A 17,330-nucleotide genomic window follows, 5' to 3' on the forward strand; every position below is an offset into this window, starting at 1 on the left:
AGGGCTGAGAATAACTCCTGCTTGTGGCCTGGGAGTTGCTGCTGGGCTGAATGGAGTCCCTGCGTCCTTCCCGCTCTCCTTACCTCCAGTGTTCCCTCTAAGCTGGCCACGTGAGCGGCCGCTCATGAACACGGGAAGCCCCACTCAGCAGCAGTCTGGAGCCACGCAGGGTCTTGCACTGCCCGTTGCCCATTTAAGATTACAGCAGTTCTATTCTGCTCAGGATGTGCAGCCCCCCACTCAGTATGGGGGGGCGGAAATCAGAGGGAACATTGCTTACCTCCCTTTGCCATTATTTTGCATGCCTTTGGGCAGGGGGGATGCATTAGTGGTTGGCCAGTTTTTTGACCTCAGCCTGCAGGCAAGGTTCTTCTTTGCTGATTGAGGTTCTGGGACGGGGGTTGCTGCATATCTGCAGTCGCCGGAGTCTCTGTAAATGGTTCCCACAGTGCAGTCCCCATCTTTGCCCTCGCCATCTTACCCTTCCAACACAAACTGGACTCCCTTTCAGCATCGGCTGCATTGCCCATATATCTGTGCAACAGCCCACCCGTTGTAATTCTGGACTGAGAAATTGAGAATAAAGCTCACTTATATGTTGGCAAAGATGGATTTCTTGAACATGCTGTCAGGCTTTTAAGTGGCAGGTGGCTGTGTTGGCCCATCAGAACCAAAACTGAAATGCAAGGTGGTGAGTCCAGCCAGGGGCCCATCTGTCCTCCAACGGACAGCTGTTCTCCAGGGCTTCAAGCAGAGAGCACCCATGGCCTGAAACCCCTGTAACTGGAGAGGACAGGAACTGAAATTGGAACTGTCTACCTCAAAAGCCCCACAAGACTTCTGGAATACTCTGTAGCTTGTTCTGTTTTGTGACAATTTAATGGGTGACATGTTAATTACTACTCTTGATTTTGTCTGCTTTAGATTATTGACGTAAGAAACTATTTCAGGGAATCCCGCAACTGGTTCACACCAGTTAAATCCGTTAAAAAAAACAAACAATGTTGAACTGGGTTGTTGTTGGGTTTTTTTGCCTGTGTGCTTTCTCTTAGAACTACGAAGTCATGCAAAATGTAAGCAAGTATTGTTAGGTGGAGGAATCTTCACCTATAAATGCCGCCTTGCTTGTTGTCCGGGGCGCTTTCTAGGTTTCACGTCAGGCTTGATGAATCGTATAAGATGCTGAATCTGTATAGGGCACCATTTGTCTGCCAGGCACTCAGGAGAGCGGAGGCCCCCTCTCTGCCTCAAAGGGCCGTGTGTTTAAACTCCCCTCTCTCAAAACGTGCCTCGTGGGTCTCTCCTGCTATGAGGCCACTTCAGAAAGGGTGTTAAAGCTTGGCGAAAACCTCTCTGCCTAACAGGCTTTACACGAATGGACTTGTGGGGCGGGTATCAATCTTGTAATCCTCTAGGCTGTTTTTTGAAGTGGTGCAAACCCAGGAATTTTGAATTGTGGCATTCTTATGAACAGCTGTACCCCAAGACAAAGGTGAAAGGACCGTCACTTGACCTTGAATCATCTACCGCCTCCCTCTAGAAAGACAAAAAATTGAAGTAGTTTGATATAAAGGGGAAACGGTTCCAGATGTAGGGTCATGAAAGTGGAAATGGGTGAAGCAAATTCCGGCATACAGCGAGGAGGTTGTTCCTCCTCAGAGAAACAGCAGGAAGTATAATAAAATATCTATTGCCAGTCCTGGAGCACTCAAAACATGACTCTTCCTGCTTGCTGATCTGCTTAATCGGATCTCGTCAGTTTCACTTGACTCCAAACAACTTTCCTCTGTTACTCTCCCTTTGTTCTGTTCCCTGGAGGGCTTTTGAAGCATCAGCGGCATTAGTTGCTTTGTTTGCCTCCTATAACCAAGTCATTAATCTGCATTGCAGAATAAACCCCAATTTTTATTGTTTTGCTGCTTTGGAGGAATTCCGCTCATTCAGTAAAGGCTCTCAGTGCAGTTCTTCCCGTGAGCCTTTTCTGATAGGCCACAGTCCGTCAGGCTGAGAGTAGATTTTGCTGACCCTCCTGTTTATTCAGTATGAACCAGGCCACAGAGTTGAACTTCCCTCTCTTCCCACCCATTCCCTGCCAGAGCTTCAGCCTACAGGGCGACCTCTCCATCCAGTAAGGAGCTGGTTCTGAAAGAGAAGAAGGGAAAAGAAACCTTTGGCTTGGCCTGGACGGCGAGGCCTTTCCCACTTCTTTAGAGCCAGCTTTGAGAGCCAGTTTGGTGTAGTGATTAAGTGCACGGACTCTAATCTGGGAGAACCAGGTTTGATTCCCCACTCCACTTGCAGCTGCTGGATGACCTTTGGCAAGCCATAGTTCTGTCAGAGCTGTCCTTGAAAGAGCAGTTCTCGAAAGAGCTCTCTCAGCCCCACCTACCTCATCGGGTGTCTGTTGTGGGGAGGGGAAGGGAAAGGAGTTTGTGAGCCACTCTGAGACTCCAAGTGACGGGCGGGGTATAAATCCAATCTCTTCCTCCTCCTCCTCTTCTCCTCCCCCCCCCCCGCAATAAATGGTTGCTGGTTCCTGGCTTGGTCTGCTCCATTGGTTTGAGCTGGTTATCTCTTTTCTGGAGGAATTTGTTCCATAGTATATGGGCTGAGTTAGATAATGCCCATCCCTGTGTATGGTGGGGAGCGGAGAGGGGGAGCAAAAGTGCCCCTCCCCACTCCCCTGCCCGCCCCACCCGGAGGCTGGCGTGCTGGCACAGTGTCAGTAGGCGGTGCCAGGGGGAGGCCGCGGCCTCTCTGCTCAGTTGTTGGCCCTCCAGAGGAACTGGTTGGTCACTGTGGGACAGGATGGTGGACTAGCTTGACCACCGGTCTGATCCAGCAGGGCTCCTCTCATGTTCTTAGTGTTGGGAGGCACGGTTCGAGCAGCTGACTTCCCTGGTAGAATCCAAGACTTGGCTCTACAGTCTGAGCTCAGGCACATTGGGTCTGCTTGACACTTGAACTTTGTCCCTGCCACAGTAGCTGGAGTCATGAAAGGGGAAATAAAGTGCCCCTTGCATGCAGATCTTATTTTTGGGGTGAGAAGCAGAGGTCTCATCCCCATCAAATAAGAGCTAGATTTGAGCAGCCAATGATGGGTTTAGTTTCCACTCTGTGCCGAGACAGCAGAACCAGCCATTTGAGATCCAGGCCTGAAGTCAAACCAAATCGCAGGCAGTGAATTCTGGGACTATAGTCTGTTGTGAAGTTTGGTTGGCATGAAGGTTGGTTCTCCCTGGTGTTGAGTGGCTGGTAAAGGGCCGGTGCTTTTTCCTGAATCTGATTCTTCATTGTCTCAAAATGATTTAAAACCTCCTGACACGTTTTTGAAGGGGCTCAAAGTTGCATCGTGTTTCTGCTGCAGTTCTGACGTTGTTGGTTATGTGCTCGACAGCTGGGCAATGCCTGGTGCCTTCCTGCCCTGCCTTGTGGGCTTGCTGGAGGTGTCTGGTTGGCCTTGTGTCTAGACGGGCTGCTGGGCCAGGTGGACTCCTGGACTGATCCAGCAGGGCGGCTCTTACAGCATCAGCGTTTACTCAGAATTCTCTCAGCTGATGAGGCTGCAGTATTGTTTCAATTGTAGGCTGCCTTCCTTGCAGAGATTCAAAGTGAATTCCCTCTTGCAGGACCACTGCATTAGTTTCAGGTGCAGGCTGGGCCTCCTAGTGCTCCTGACCAGATACCCCACACATGGGCTCTTTCTGTGTCCATCCTGTTGTGTTCCCCTTGTGTGGGGAGGATTTCCACCCCTTTTGCAGCTGCTTGACACGTGCCCAAGTTGGGGCAAGGCTCAGAATTTGGGCATCTGCAGTCAGAGCTGGTCCCCATTAGGAGGACCTAGGTTTGTTCAGAGAGTTCCTAGTTGTAATTGTTGGAAGCCAGTTGAAGCACCTGGGCTCCGGCTGTGATAAGGAGCTTGTCCTCCTCTGACTGGCTGGCACGCACTGCAGAGTCCCACTGGACCAAGGGCATTCTCCTGCCTGGAAGGCAGGATTGGACCTCTGTATAGGGCGGGCTGGGAGAAAACTGGTCCTCTGTGCAGAGCAGCTAAACGTTAATTCTGCTGGGAAAGTGTGCTTCCTTTCCAATTTTTTTGAAAGCTTTGGCCAAAGAACATTTCTAGCTTATCCCCCTGTGTGTGGTACCAAGTCTGGGGTGGGTGAGAAAAATGGGATTTGGATGCTGTCTGGAGTGGGGACCTCATGCTCTGTTTCTCGAGTGCTGATGCTGTATGACAAAGATCACGACTGTAATCATATTTAAAACTTTTTTTTTAACCCATCTGCTGTGAAGATGTTGATGGACACACAGAGAAGAATTTTTTCAGGGCTGGGGAAACAAAATCTGGCATGAATACCTGTTTTGAAAAATTGATTTGGCCCTTTTCAAAGCACAGTCCAAATGCCACATACAAGAATGGACAACAGGTCTGCTGTGTATACTTTTAAAATTGGTGACCCAGCCAGAAATAGTAGGAATGATCGAGACCCACCATTTGCTTGCCTTTAGTGCTACGTGAAACACCACCGCTGCATACGTGAAGCCCCAGTACCCCCCCCCCGACCCCGAGTGTGCATCCTTCATTTTCTGTTCTGTTGCATTTGAGTGTGAGACTCTGTGCTCTGGTCAACAGTGGTTGGTTGGTTGGTTGTGTTTACTGTTTGGGGGCTGCTGTCTGTGGCTGGGGCTGTGACTTGTTTGTGCTCATCTCTGTCCTGTAGGCCACTTGTCACTCTCTCCTGAATAAAGCTACCGTAAAAGAAAAAAAGGAAAACAAAAAAGCAGTAAGTTTTTTGGAGAAGTTTTCTTAGCCGTTTCTGTCAACGTGCACATATACCCCCTTTCCCCGGTCTCTGTTCTGCTCCTCTTTTATTCCAAGAAAAAAACCTTCACTTCTAGCCGACTTGACTTTCATTGTAAAATCATTCTACTAATTCTGGCGCCCAAAGAGCTTTCATTTCAATTAACCCTGGACCGAAGTCTTGTCTGTAAAAGCGTTCTCTGTGTGCCTCTTTGACTCTGCACCTGAAGGGGAACTCTGCTGCTGTGCCCAGACCATATTCTGTTCTTTGTCACCACCTGCAGTTCAAAAATGGAAAGTCAGAAAATAAGGGGAATTGGTTTTTGTTTCTCCTTAAGAGATGTTGATACCCTTTTCCCTTGATGGGAAAGGAAGAGGTTTGGATGGACCACTTCAAAATGTGTCCAAGGGAGAGCCATGTTTAGTAGCAGAGCGTCTGCTTGGCATGGGGTAGATCCCTGGCAAATCAACTTACGGAATTGTGGCTGTCAGGTATTGGGCAAGCCTGAGATGTTGGAGAGCAGCTGCCAATCAGAGTAGACCATATTGAGCTAGGTTGACCAGTGGGCTGATATAAGGCAACGTGAATCCAAATAAGTGCTATGAATGCATGAGAGAGAGTCACCAGGTATTACCACTTTGGGGGTGTATTGCAAATATGCGCTTCTGAAAATGAGTTGACCTTCCTTTCCAACTTTTCTTTCTGAGCATGAAAGCAAAATTGAGTGGATGCTGGTTTTGCCGCATACAGGTCTTAAAAAAAAAGCATTTGATGACTGTAATGCTACGTTAAAAAAAGCCTCAAGCCTCTTGTTCTAGCTGTATCCATCTACTTTTTTTTATTTAAAAAAGAAGGTGGAAGTTTGAAAAGTGCCTGATGAATTTGGGCATTTGGAGTGACTTGCGTGCATGCACATGCGCACACCCACACACTCTCACTCAGGTGACCTCTTGGTACAGTGGGATTCTTTTTTTAAAAAAATAGTGCCAGGCGTAGGGGTTCTGTTGCTCATTTGGGTTTGTTCTGCCTCCAAAGCCTGCATGGCCTGTTGAGGTGGGCAGTGACGGGCCTGGGCCTCACTGCTGCCGCCTGGAATGGGCTGCCTCGAAGTGCCACGGCCACAAGGGCCACATGCTCTGTGCAGCCCTGGGTGGGTGGGCGGGCAAGTGTTCCAAGGACCAGGATGCATTTAAGAGTGAGCACCAGGGTCTGCTGGGTATGAGTGGCTGGATGAGCCAGCTTTTGTCCTACTTCCCATGCAATTCCAAGAGTTTCCTCCGTAAGATTTAGCTTGGCAAACGTGGAAGTTTAAACTTGAACACAACTATCATCACAGGTGATAGCCTGCCTTTCTGTTTAACCAAAGTGCTCAGGGTAGGTGGAACTCAGCGGTGCCTGTGTGTGTGTGTGTGTGGTGAGAATCTCTTTCTTCCTTTCCTGTGGAAAGCAGCCTCACTTGGAGGAGTGGTCTGAACGGGGACACAAGAGGTCTCACAGTGGGAGGGGCCCCCCACCCCCATGTATTCTGGCTTTGCCGTTCTGGTCTTTCCTATGCAGGTGGTAAAGCTCCTAGCTGAGCTTCTTCATATCCCTCTTCAGCCATTCCTTCAGGGGCCCCTCTCGTCTCAACTGGTCTCCTTCCTCGTAACGTCTTTGCATGATGAGATTAGAATGGCCAGGTGACAAAGACCCACCTGCGGCAGCTGATTGGGGCAGAGAAGCGGGGTGCAGTGGGGCTGCTTTCGGGGTGGGGAGTCCTCCAGAGAGGCCCCTTTTTGAAGCACAGACGTTCACCATCCCCATCGTCAAGTTTTGGCCCAGCCATGTTTATTGGTACTAAATGAGATCATTGTCAACTAAGATCAGGAGTCCCCAGTGTGGTGCCCTCGGGCGTCACGGCACCTGCTGACACCTTGGTGCCCATCAAGTATTTTTAGGAAGTGGGCGGGGCAAGGGGAACTTTTGCCCAGCAAGGCTTCTGATTGGCCATTGGAGATTTGATTGGCTGTGCAGATTTTTAAGAACGTTGCTTTGGCAGCAGCTGCCACCACAGCACAAGGGTCTTCACTGTGTGACTGGAGGTAAGCCGTGGCAGCCATTTTGTGGCTGGTTTTGCCTCCAGTTTGGTGTAGTGGTTAGGAGCGCAGACTCTAATCTGGGAGAACCGGGTTTGATTCCCCCACTCCTCCACGTGCAGCTGCTGGTGTGACTTTGGGTCAGTCACAAGTTCTCTCAAGAGCAGTTCTCTCAAGAGCAGTCCTCGAAAGAGCTCTCTCAGCCCCACCCACCTCACAGGGTGTCTGTTGTGGGGAGGGAAAGGGAAAGGAGATTGTAAGCTGCTCTGAGACTCCTTTGGGTAGTGAAGGGCAAGGTATAAATTCAATCTGTTCTTCTTCTATGCCTGGCAGCCACTGTTTGGTCTCGCGCTGTGCCAGAACTCCAAAATTGCCCACAGGCTCAGGAAGGTTGGGGGACCCTGTATGAGACTGATCTATGTGGTAGCTGACCTAGTTAATCATGACTTCGCCATTTGGGCAACACGCAGCTCCTTCACAGGAGGCAGAAATTCTATGCTGAAGGGTTGGCCTGTTTGCAGGAGCCTGTCCTCTGCCGGGACAGGTCTGTCCCTTTGTAGTGCCAGCAACCTGCATCTCAGGGCTACGTCACATGACCCCACCCAGCCGTGGGATTGTGGGCCGGTTTGTTTGGGCGGGGCTTGCCTTGAAGTGGCCAGAGTTGCACTGGGAAACCCTGGTGGGATGGCAACATGTATTTATGATTCTCTCTCCAAAAAAACCCTGCCCCTCTGCCAGTTAGTTTAGGACGGCATCCCTGGTTCTGTTCTCAGGTGGAATTTTATCCTTGGAACACCCCTAATGGTGACAGCCTCAGGGTCTCCCATTGAGCTTTGTGGCTGAACGGGAATTTGAACCCAGATCTCCGTGGCCTAAGGCTGACACTCCAGCTTCTGCCCAGGCTGCATTGATCAGTGCTGTATGTAGAAGAGGTGTTGCAGGACCTGCAGTGGTGCACAGGCAGTATCTGGGTGCAAAGCACTGCTTGAAGCTCACCAGAGACCCTGGAAAGGCCCCGAGAAAGCAAGCCACACCCATGCCAAGGCACAAACCGGCTCTGGGTGCTTTTTCACTTCTAAAAGGGTGGTTTCTGCAGGGGATGATAAACGCAGGCCCCAGACCTCCTTAAGTGTGTGGATCTGGCTTAGTTTAGCTTTTCTGCTTGGTTCTTTTGGGCCTTGGGCCATCCGTTTTCCTCCCTTTCCCTTGGCTTTCCCAGGTGCATGCTTCTGAAAAGTTCTGACTGTGGCCTTCTCTGTTCTGCACTGCTTGTGACAGTATTGTTTATTTAAAGCTCCTCAGAAGCTAGCGAGTACCTCGTGAAGATTGGTGGGGTGATAGCTCTTTGCTGGTTTTGCAGCATGTGCAAACCTGAATAAATGGCATGAACCTTTTGATTTTGATTTCTCTCTCCCCATCCTCAGGGGAAGTACTTATTCTCAGCTACTTTGCCATGTGGATAAGCAAGGGGAGCCGTTGCTGTTCCTTGACAGATCTTGCGTGCGAGTTTCTATGAGAGGGCTCTTTGTGCTTGATGGAAAGCGGCTAATAATGGGTGTGAAGGGTCCCCCTCCCCTCACAGCAGATTGAATCGAATCATTTAGCGTACAAGAAGAATTTGCAGGGCCTTATTCCATACCTGAAGAGCACTGGGACCGGCAGTCCAGATACAAAGCTTCATTTTGAGGCTGGCGTTCTTTGAAGCAGCTTCTTGGCTTTCTTTGGGCTGACAGGCACTCCCGGGCTCTTCAACTGGCTTCACCACAAGGTGGAGTGTGCGTGAGTGTGTGTGAAAGAGAAATGGTGCAGTAAAATCATGCTTTGCCTGTACTATTAAAAATAACACTTTTCCTTCTTCCTTGTCTTCCAATAACAATTTGCTGCTTCCCTCTGAAGCCTGTTTAACTAGAGAGATCTATTTTGACGTCCGATTTTGTTTCCATCTTGTTTGGTGTCATGCATAGAAGGATTAGCAATGAATAGGGGATTTAAAATGTGTCTTGGGCCCCCGCTCCTCCTGTTGCATTGTATATATCAAATTCCAACTTCTACTTGTCAGGTTGTCAGTCAGCGGTTCCCCCAGAACAGCATTGGAGCCGTTGGAAGCGCCATGTTCCTGAGGTTCATCAACCCTGCAATTGTGTCACCGTACGAGGCGGGGATATTGGATAAAAAGCCACCGCCTCGAATTGAAAGGGGCTTGAAGCTGATGTCAAAGGTGAGGGATGACGTTTGTGCTGTGCGCACGTTTAGGCAAGGAGGACTTGGTCGATTTGTTACACCTTGGTGAAAGAAAGGTGAATTCTTTACAGTGGTTTTAAGAATCGTTTTGCTTGCATATTAAGCAGGAGAGCAGAGCTTTGCTCAACATTTTCTGGAAGGCTTCTGTGAGGGGGTAGAAAATTGAAAGCAGTAACACGTTTTATTGCAAGTACAGGAGCACAGTGAGCCTGAATAATACCCATCTGAAGTCCTACGAGGTCCAGCCTTGTAGGGTAGCAGGAGGGCCGCGAGGGAGAGTGAGAGCAGGCTGTGATCCAGGTCCTAAGCCTCCCTCACCTCTTGAGTGGCTGGAGACAGAAATAAAATTCCTTATTGGTTAATAAATCCTACAAAGATGCCAAATGTACGAGGGAGTGCGAAGAGCCACTCGTAGAAAGAGAAGAATCCCCCACCTCACAGATTCTGAACTCTGGTCTTCAGTTGAAAGCCATTGTCCTCACTCTCCTCCCTTAAAATCCTTTGCGTTGGGAAATCGAGTGAACCTGCAGTGCATTTTTTTTTAACAGCAAGTAACTATTGTGACTCTAGTACTTGGGTACTGCTCAACCAGAGCTGTTGGTTCCTGACCGCCAGTCGGCATTTCTCTAGCCAGCAGTCTGGAAGCCAGGCAGTGGCCTGTGGTCATGGCTCTGTGAAAGATGGGGAAGCCGATTCTGGCTCCTTCCTCTGAGGTGTGTGTGTGGGGGGGAAGTCTCTGCGTCCAGAAAGGGTTCCCTTTCCCTGTTAACTGGCTGGCAGGAGAAGAGTTTGTTCTCTGCCCTTGAAAAGACATTGTGGACTTCCAAGAGCCCTGAGCCCCATCCGGAGAGAGCCTGCGGGAGATGGCTGCCTCATTGTTAGTCTGCTGTGCTTTCAATTATATTTTAACTGCGAATCTCTGCTGCTTTTGTGCTTTTACTATTTTATTTTGTGACTGCTTATTTTAATGTTTATTCTGAAAATTTGGAACGTTTGGGGAGCACGGGGGGGGGGAACCCTCCTGATTTCCCCCCCCCCCTTTGAAATAAATGAAATGAAAGACAAGGCTTCACTCAAGCAGGTAGTATGAAAATGTTTATTTAGGACAATCTACAGCACTAAGTACTGGTTATTCTTCTCTACACTGTAGATATATACAACATTTTCAAGATTTTTAGGGGAGTTAAATGTAAACAATAATATGTTATTATTACACATTATGAACAAATTCGGTATTGTAAAATTTAATATCCAAACATACTGGTAGGCCTGTCTGAGTGGTTCTGTCCAAATAATATGCTTTTTTTTGTTTATTGCAGAGCAGCTTCCCTCTTCCTACCTCTCAGATGACAAAAATTAAAGATGCACACATGTTACAGTAGCATAGAGGGTGCAGATTCCAACTTTCTCTCAAGTCCTGAGAATACTTGCAATTTTTTCTTATAGAAAACAGGCACACTGTTTCTTTCAGATTCCACAAGTATGCGAAATAGTACCATTTCATATGCTAATTAAGTTATAAATGATGCATTTTATGTTGATAATTACGAAAGAAAGTTTAAGTTAGGAAAGTAACTATTGCACGTATTTCAGTTTTTCCCTGGGAGAAACTTTTTTCCCCCTGGAGACTTCAAAATTTCTGGAAATGCTTGATCTCTATTGCTGTTTGAGGGTTGTTGTTTTTTACTGTAAATTGTCTTGGGAGCTCTTCAGAATTAAAAAGGCCAGGAGTCCCCTCCTGCCCTTTTCATTTAAATCCCCCAGCCACTGCCGTATTGCCAGGTCATTTCGTAGAAAAAGAGCTAGGGGGACTCATTAGCATAACTCATTAGCATATGCCACACCCCCTGACATCACCGGAAGTGTGTCCTCCCCACAGCCGGCGGCGACCTCCAGCGGGCACCAGCAGGGAGCTCCAGGCCCCGCCCTCCTGCACCTCACCCGGGGGGATGGCGTCCCCCCGCGTCCCCCCCCCAAATGACCCCTGCGTATTGCCCTTCTTACAGATATTTTTCTGACTCTTTGAAGGACAACAAAGATTTGAATAAGACAGGAAGACAGTGAGTCGAAAGAACCAAGGTAGCTCCTTTGCGTAGGTAGCAATCCAGTCTAAACGTGAGACACTGTGAGTGCAGAGTCCCAGGGGATGGTTCTTTTGCCTCGGTCAGTGCTGCATACTTCACCCATGAGGTGAGCAGCTGAAGCACGTAGCCCTGAGGAAAGCATTCACCAGTTGTTAGTTGTTTTTCCGGGCTGTATGGCCGTGGTCTTAGCATTGTAGGACCTGACGTTTCGCCAGCAGCTGTGACTGGCATACTCAGAGGTATAACACAGAAAGATGGAGTACATCACAGAGAGTACTCCATCTTTCTGTGTTATACCTCTGAGGATGCCAGTCACAGGTGCTGGCGAAACGTCAGGTCCTACAATGCCAAGACCACGGCCATACAGCCCGGAAAATCTACAACAACTAATGAACTCCGGCCGTGAAAGTCTTCGAGAACATATTCGCCAGTTGTGCTGGCACAGGGGTGCTTGGAGTAAAATCCAATTAATTGGTGCATGCAGTCACCTAATTCGACACTAGTGAAATTTTCAGGTGCCTTGGATTAAAACAAACACTCTGACAGCTGGAATTTAATAAGGAACAAGATAATTCAATAGCATCACATGCCTTGGTGGTTTTATTTCTTATCCAGGTGCTGCAAAGTATCGCCAACCATGTCTTGTTTACAAAGGAGGAACATATGCGGCCTTTCAATGACTTTGTAAAAAGCAACTTTGATGCAGCTCGGAGGTAAGCTGATTGGAAAGCCACGTTTTAAAGCTTTGCTTCCATAGTTAAAAGTGTGTGTTCCAAAGAGTGCAGGCGCATGAGATGCTTGGTCCGATTTTCCCAGGTGGCCAGTGGTTGTGGCCACCACCATTTTGGGGGTGTGCAAGTTGTAGGTAGCTGGGCATTTGGCTGGCTACCTTGTACAGCGGTGGGTGGACCTGGAAGATGCCACCATATTGAACTGGCTGCAACAGGTGCTTGAAGCAGACAGCAGGGATGACTAGCAGACTCTTCAGTGTCCAAGGTCAGCAGCTTGCTTTTGCAAGGGATTGGTCACAGTTCCCCTCCCCAAGTCTCCAAAACCCGGCTATCAGCAAGTCCTGATGCAACAGCTACTGCTCTCTGCACACTTCTCTTTCCTCCAGGATTACAAATACAATGTGTGTGTGTGGCCAAGGGGAATCTGGATTCGGTCCTTGAACTTTGTCAGACTCTTGCAGAAACTCACTCTCAACACTCTTCTGTTAGTGATTTGTTTATTGAGATATGTAGCTGTGTCAAGTAGATCCCATCTGTGTCAGAACTGACTGTGTTGGCGCCAGCCCTGGTATTATACATAATTCAAACAGCCCCCCCCCCCATGCCCGGTCCAATCAAGCCATTCACGCAGCCCGCTTAAATCTAATGCATGCTTCCCCCCCAACCCTACAGTTACATTATCTATGACAGGCCGGCTAGCAGAGACAGGCTCCAAGGTCAGTCGCATTCTTCCCAGTCTGGAGGCCTCTTAAGAAAACAGTTACGAAGTGGCTAAGTGAAGCAGGTTCCCACACACGGGTCCACTCACTCACCCACTGCCCCCCCCCCACGGCCCAAGTACAGAATGTTTACAAGGAATGAAGACAGAACAGAGACATCCCATGGCAAACGAGGCCCTGAGTTTGATAGTCAGGGGTCATGTTCAAGGGACAGGCCCTGACACAAAGGAAGGACCGGCCATCTGAGGAGGGACTGTGGTGCAGAGCACCTGCTGTGCTCATAGGAAGGTCCTGTGCCTGAGGCTGTGGGAAGCCTAAGGACATAGGCTTATCCACCCAGAGGATCCCGGGTAGCGGGTGACGGGAAAGCCACTCTCACAAGGAGGCAGTACTGAGCCGGGGGGACTAGTGATCCATCTCAGCAGGAGAGAGCTTCAGATGGTTGTTCCCATCAGCCTTGGGACACTTGAGCCTCCACCACGCATGCCACTGTGGGCCACAGAAAGAAAGTGGTCACACTTGCAGCAGAGTACCCACAGAGCAGGGTGTTTCAGTTGTTTCATCCGTCCAAGCAGAGGGAGGTAGAAAACCCTGCCCCACTTTGACTTTGTAAAACGTCTGGACCTAAAATGGTTCAGATCAATCAGGCACTGATGTTCCAAAAGGGAATTTGGGGGGGAAGCCCAGGAAGGAGGTGGGAGCATGGCTTGTATGTCCCCAGGCTTAGGGAGGATACACTAGTGGACTACAACAGATGCACATCTGCAGAATTGTGTGTATTCTGGTGCTGATTTCTGAAGTGTTCCTGCCTTTTGGTGCAGTGGTTAAGTGCGCGGACTCTAATCTGGGAGAACCGGGTTTGATTCCCCACTCCTCCACTCACAGCTGCTGGATGACCTTGGGCAAGCCATAGTTCTGTCAGAGCTGTCCTTGAAAGAGCACTTTCTCTCAGAGCTCTCTCAGCCCCGCCTAGGGTGCCTGTTGTGGGGAGGGGAAGGGAAAGGAGTTTGTAAGCCGCTCTGAGTGAAGGGTGGGGTATCAATCCAATCTCTTCTTCTTCTTCTTGCTGCAGTTGTCTCTTGTGGGTCAGGTGGGGGAGGACACACTGTGCTGGGCATGGCAGGGATCCACTTTGATGCTTAATCCCCCCCCCCCCGACTTTTATTGAAGCATAAAAAGAGCAGCCAAGATTTATCAGCTCAGCTGCAGAGCTATAATGCCTTCATCTGGTGCAGCCAGGACAACCTACGTTAGGAGGAGGAAAAAAGAAGTGTTTGACATACTGAGATGCTTTGATGTCGCTGCTGCAGACAGTGAAGGCTTTCCTTTTGGTGCAGGTTTTTCCTTGATATTGCGTCGGATTGCCCGGCTAGCGACAATGTAAACCATAGCCTGTCTTTCATCAGCGATGGCAACGTCCTTGCTCTACACCGTCTGCTCTGGAACAATCAGGAGAAGATTGGACAATACCTTTCCAGCAACAGGTAGAAGCAGTGGACCAGGGATCAAAGGGCTGTGTGGGTTTGGTTACGATGGAAGGTGACCAGTGGGGCAGGCACACATGAGGGAGTTAAATATCACTACGTAATATTTAAACAGTTTATATAAGGGTTTTATTTTGGAATACACATTTTGATTCACACACCAGCTCTATTTTACCCTACAGAGTCTTGTGCAGACAATGATGAATGTTGAGTCCATGCACACTGCTTTCTACTACAAACAGATGTGTAAAAGCATAGAAAAATGTAGCTTATATAGCTAGTGTAGCCCTGGACTAGAAAGACCAAGATACAAATCTCTGGCAGACCCTGTAAGCCCTTGGGCAAGTCATTCAGGCCACAGTGACCTGATCTGTAAAATGGAAATCTGTCTTGATGTCCATCTGTGGACAGTCCAGAGGTTGTACCTGTTCTACTGGTAATTCTGCTGCAGAATATGTACTACTTAGACTTGCAGCTCTGACTTCAGAGCTCACTATTTCCATTTAAGCTGTTTTAAGTGTCAGGACTGGGAAATAGGCTGGAGCGGCGGTTGATGCTGTAGGTCACTGGTTTGACAGTATCTGGGCAGCTTTTTAATTTGACTTTGGGGCCTCACGTACGCATTTGCCAGTGGGACCATCAGAATGGTTGGGCTGCTTCTTCAGCACATAGAAAGCTGAAACCTACTACAGCACATCTTATTATTTAGAACATTTTTAGCCGCTTTTCCACCCTTGGGAACTAAAGGCATCTTACAGTGTAAACGATACAAACATTATTATAAAAACACATAAAACTCGCAATTTAAAACCTTCAGTTAGGACTGCCAGTAAATAAAAACGGAATCAGTCAAATGCAGTCCTAGATAAAACTGTCTTCAGCTGCCTCCTGAAGAGTGACAGTGAGGGGGGGGGGCAGATGCATCTCCTTGGAGAGGTTGTTCCGTAATGGTGGGGCTGCCACCGAAAAGGTTCTCTCTCGTGTGTCCACCAGATGAGCTTCTTTGATTGGTGGGTCAGTCACGGGGGCCTTTCCCTGCAATCTGAATTCCCAGGCAAGAATGTTTGGGTGCAGTCCTTCACACACCTTGGTCCCCATGCCATTAAAAGCTTTAAAGGACCTTTGTTGCTATGAAGATCTGAAAATGGAGCCCGTTTACTCTTGCCCTCAGTATCTGAAAAATAAAGTCTTCTTCATGATAGCAGCCAGAACTCAAGCACACAGATACGTAGAATGTGAGTTGTGAGTTTCTAACTCGATTACATGGTGGGAAGGAAGAGTTACTGTGATAGTGAAGTATGTAAATCAGAACATGAAATGAGTGTACATGTGTGTTTGCACACTTCTCTGTTCACATGAGTTGGACTGGGGGAAGGAAGGTTTCCATGTGAAGCCAGAAATGTGTCTCATCTTGGCCAGAGCAAATTACTGATTACTGATGACAAACCTGCTGGAATGAAGAAAAAAATCTGTGGGAAGCTCAGCAGCAGACCCACCGTGTTATATTAGAGAAGTAGTAGGGATCGTGATGGGCTTTACTGATTGGAACCTGCTTGTCCTCCAGGGACCACAAAGCTGTTGGAAGGCGACCGTTTGACAAGATGGCAACTCTGCTTGCATACCTTGGTCCTCCCGAGCACAAGCCTGTGGCCGACACCCAGTGGTCCAGCATAAATCTCACCAGTTCCAAGTTTGAAGAATTTATGACTAGGTAATGCCTGTGACTGAGGATAGCGATGGGTTCCATCTTTGATTGTCTCCCCCCCCCCCAGACGAGACAGGCCCCTTGACCTTTACGCCATCTTTTATTATACTGTTAGTTTGTAATATAGTGTGTTTTATCATATATTGCTAGGTATTTTATATTGTATTTATGTATTAGAATTTTTTTTATCATGTTACTCACTCTGAGCCTGGACGCAGGGAGCGTGGGACACAGCGCCCATGAAATGATCGTGACTATGCAGGTAGCATGAGGGTGAGAGCGAGGAGGACGCTGGTTGCCGCTCCCAGACGAGCCGCCCTGAGAGCAGAGGGGATCTCCAGGTTCCGCTGTGGGGAGGGAGGGTGGTGGTGGTGGCTGCCGGGGGTGTCCTGCCTGTCAGAGTCCTCCTGTCCACCTGGGTCTGCGGCTGGCTTGGGTCCCAGGTTATTTCCCCTGGTGTGGCTAATTCTGAACTCTCCTCCTGCTTTCTTATTTTTACACTCCATCTACCAACTGTTTTCAGGTTTTATTGCTCTTTCTACTTTCACTGTTACTGAAATATACCGGCAGATGCCGTAAACGTCTCTTGCTGGTTTTGTCACAAAAGACTAAAGAGGCTACCTAAAGAGGCTCTTGGGAACTATGATAAGAATAGGTCTGAGCAGTCATCTGTTCCAGTAGGCTGATGTTTGTGTCTCTCTCCTCCTACCCCTTCTCCCACCCTTCTTGATTCCAGCAAAACACTCAAAGGTTTAGCCACATCACGAGCACATTTGTGTTCATGTTTGCACATGTGGTGGAAGTATTTTGGGTAAGCCTGAAATAGATGGCAGCGAGTTTCTGCTTTTTGAAATAAGAACGTAACTAGACAGACCTGAACTTTATCTGGCTTTTCCCCCCTCTCTGCTTTTTATGGTTTTGAAAGGCTCATTCACAGATCAGTTGTAATATGCAGAGGAACAGAAAGGGTGACAGTAGGTTAAACACGTGCTGAATGTTAGCTGGTGCCTGTGCCTTATTACACTGATATGCAATAAACGGTTTCCAGTATTCATTAAGGAGAGTTCTTCTTTTGTCCTTGTATATTAAATTAATTCAGCCCGCATGCATATTCCTTGTCTCTCATTTCTCAGTTGTGGGGGCATCTTCTCTCCAGTACTGGGCATAAAGAATTCCAGCTGCAGTTCCTGTTGAACCTATATGCAGAGAGCCTCCCACCTGGGGAGCAGAACGTGGCCATAAGAGAGCTGCCTCTTTCCCATGGCACACTGAACATTTGTGGGGAACGCGGTGCTAAATCATTTGCAAAATATGAATTATGGTGGCCTGTTAGAAATCATAGAATTGGAGGAATAATTTGAAATTATTTTGTAAGTTCTGACAGGTTTGAGTGGCCTGAATCCCTTTAAATCATGCTCAGTTGCTCTCCCAATCCTTGCTTCCCATTCCCTGCAGCAGACTTTGCCCTCTTCAAGCTGGTCTGGGA

At 48.4% G+C, this 17,330-nt stretch overlaps 1 protein-coding gene across 1 annotated transcript in view; it reads left to right on the forward strand.

Moving 5' to 3' along the window:
• Positions 1-17,330, forward strand: part of NF1 (neurofibromin 1) — a 306,134-nt gene that overhangs the window by 102,268 nt on the left and 186,536 nt on the right. The window contains exons 31-35 of the mRNA XM_015421915.1: positions 4,725-4,787; positions 8,940-9,098; positions 11,821-11,918; positions 13,993-14,139; positions 15,704-15,850. Coding sequence (XP_015277401.1) covers positions 4,725-4,787; positions 8,940-9,098; positions 11,821-11,918; positions 13,993-14,139; positions 15,704-15,850 — 614 coding nt within the window. The remainder of the gene's footprint in view (positions 1-4,724; positions 4,788-8,939; positions 9,099-11,820; positions 11,919-13,992; positions 14,140-15,703; positions 15,851-17,330) is intronic.

This window comes from Gekko japonicus, unplaced genomic scaffold (assembly GCF_001447785.1).
Source record: "Gekko japonicus isolate JY-2015 unplaced genomic scaffold, Gekko_japonicus_V1.1 scaffold43, whole genome shotgun sequence".
NCBI classification, from domain to species: domain Eukaryota; kingdom Metazoa; phylum Chordata; class Lepidosauria; order Squamata; family Gekkonidae; genus Gekko; species Gekko japonicus.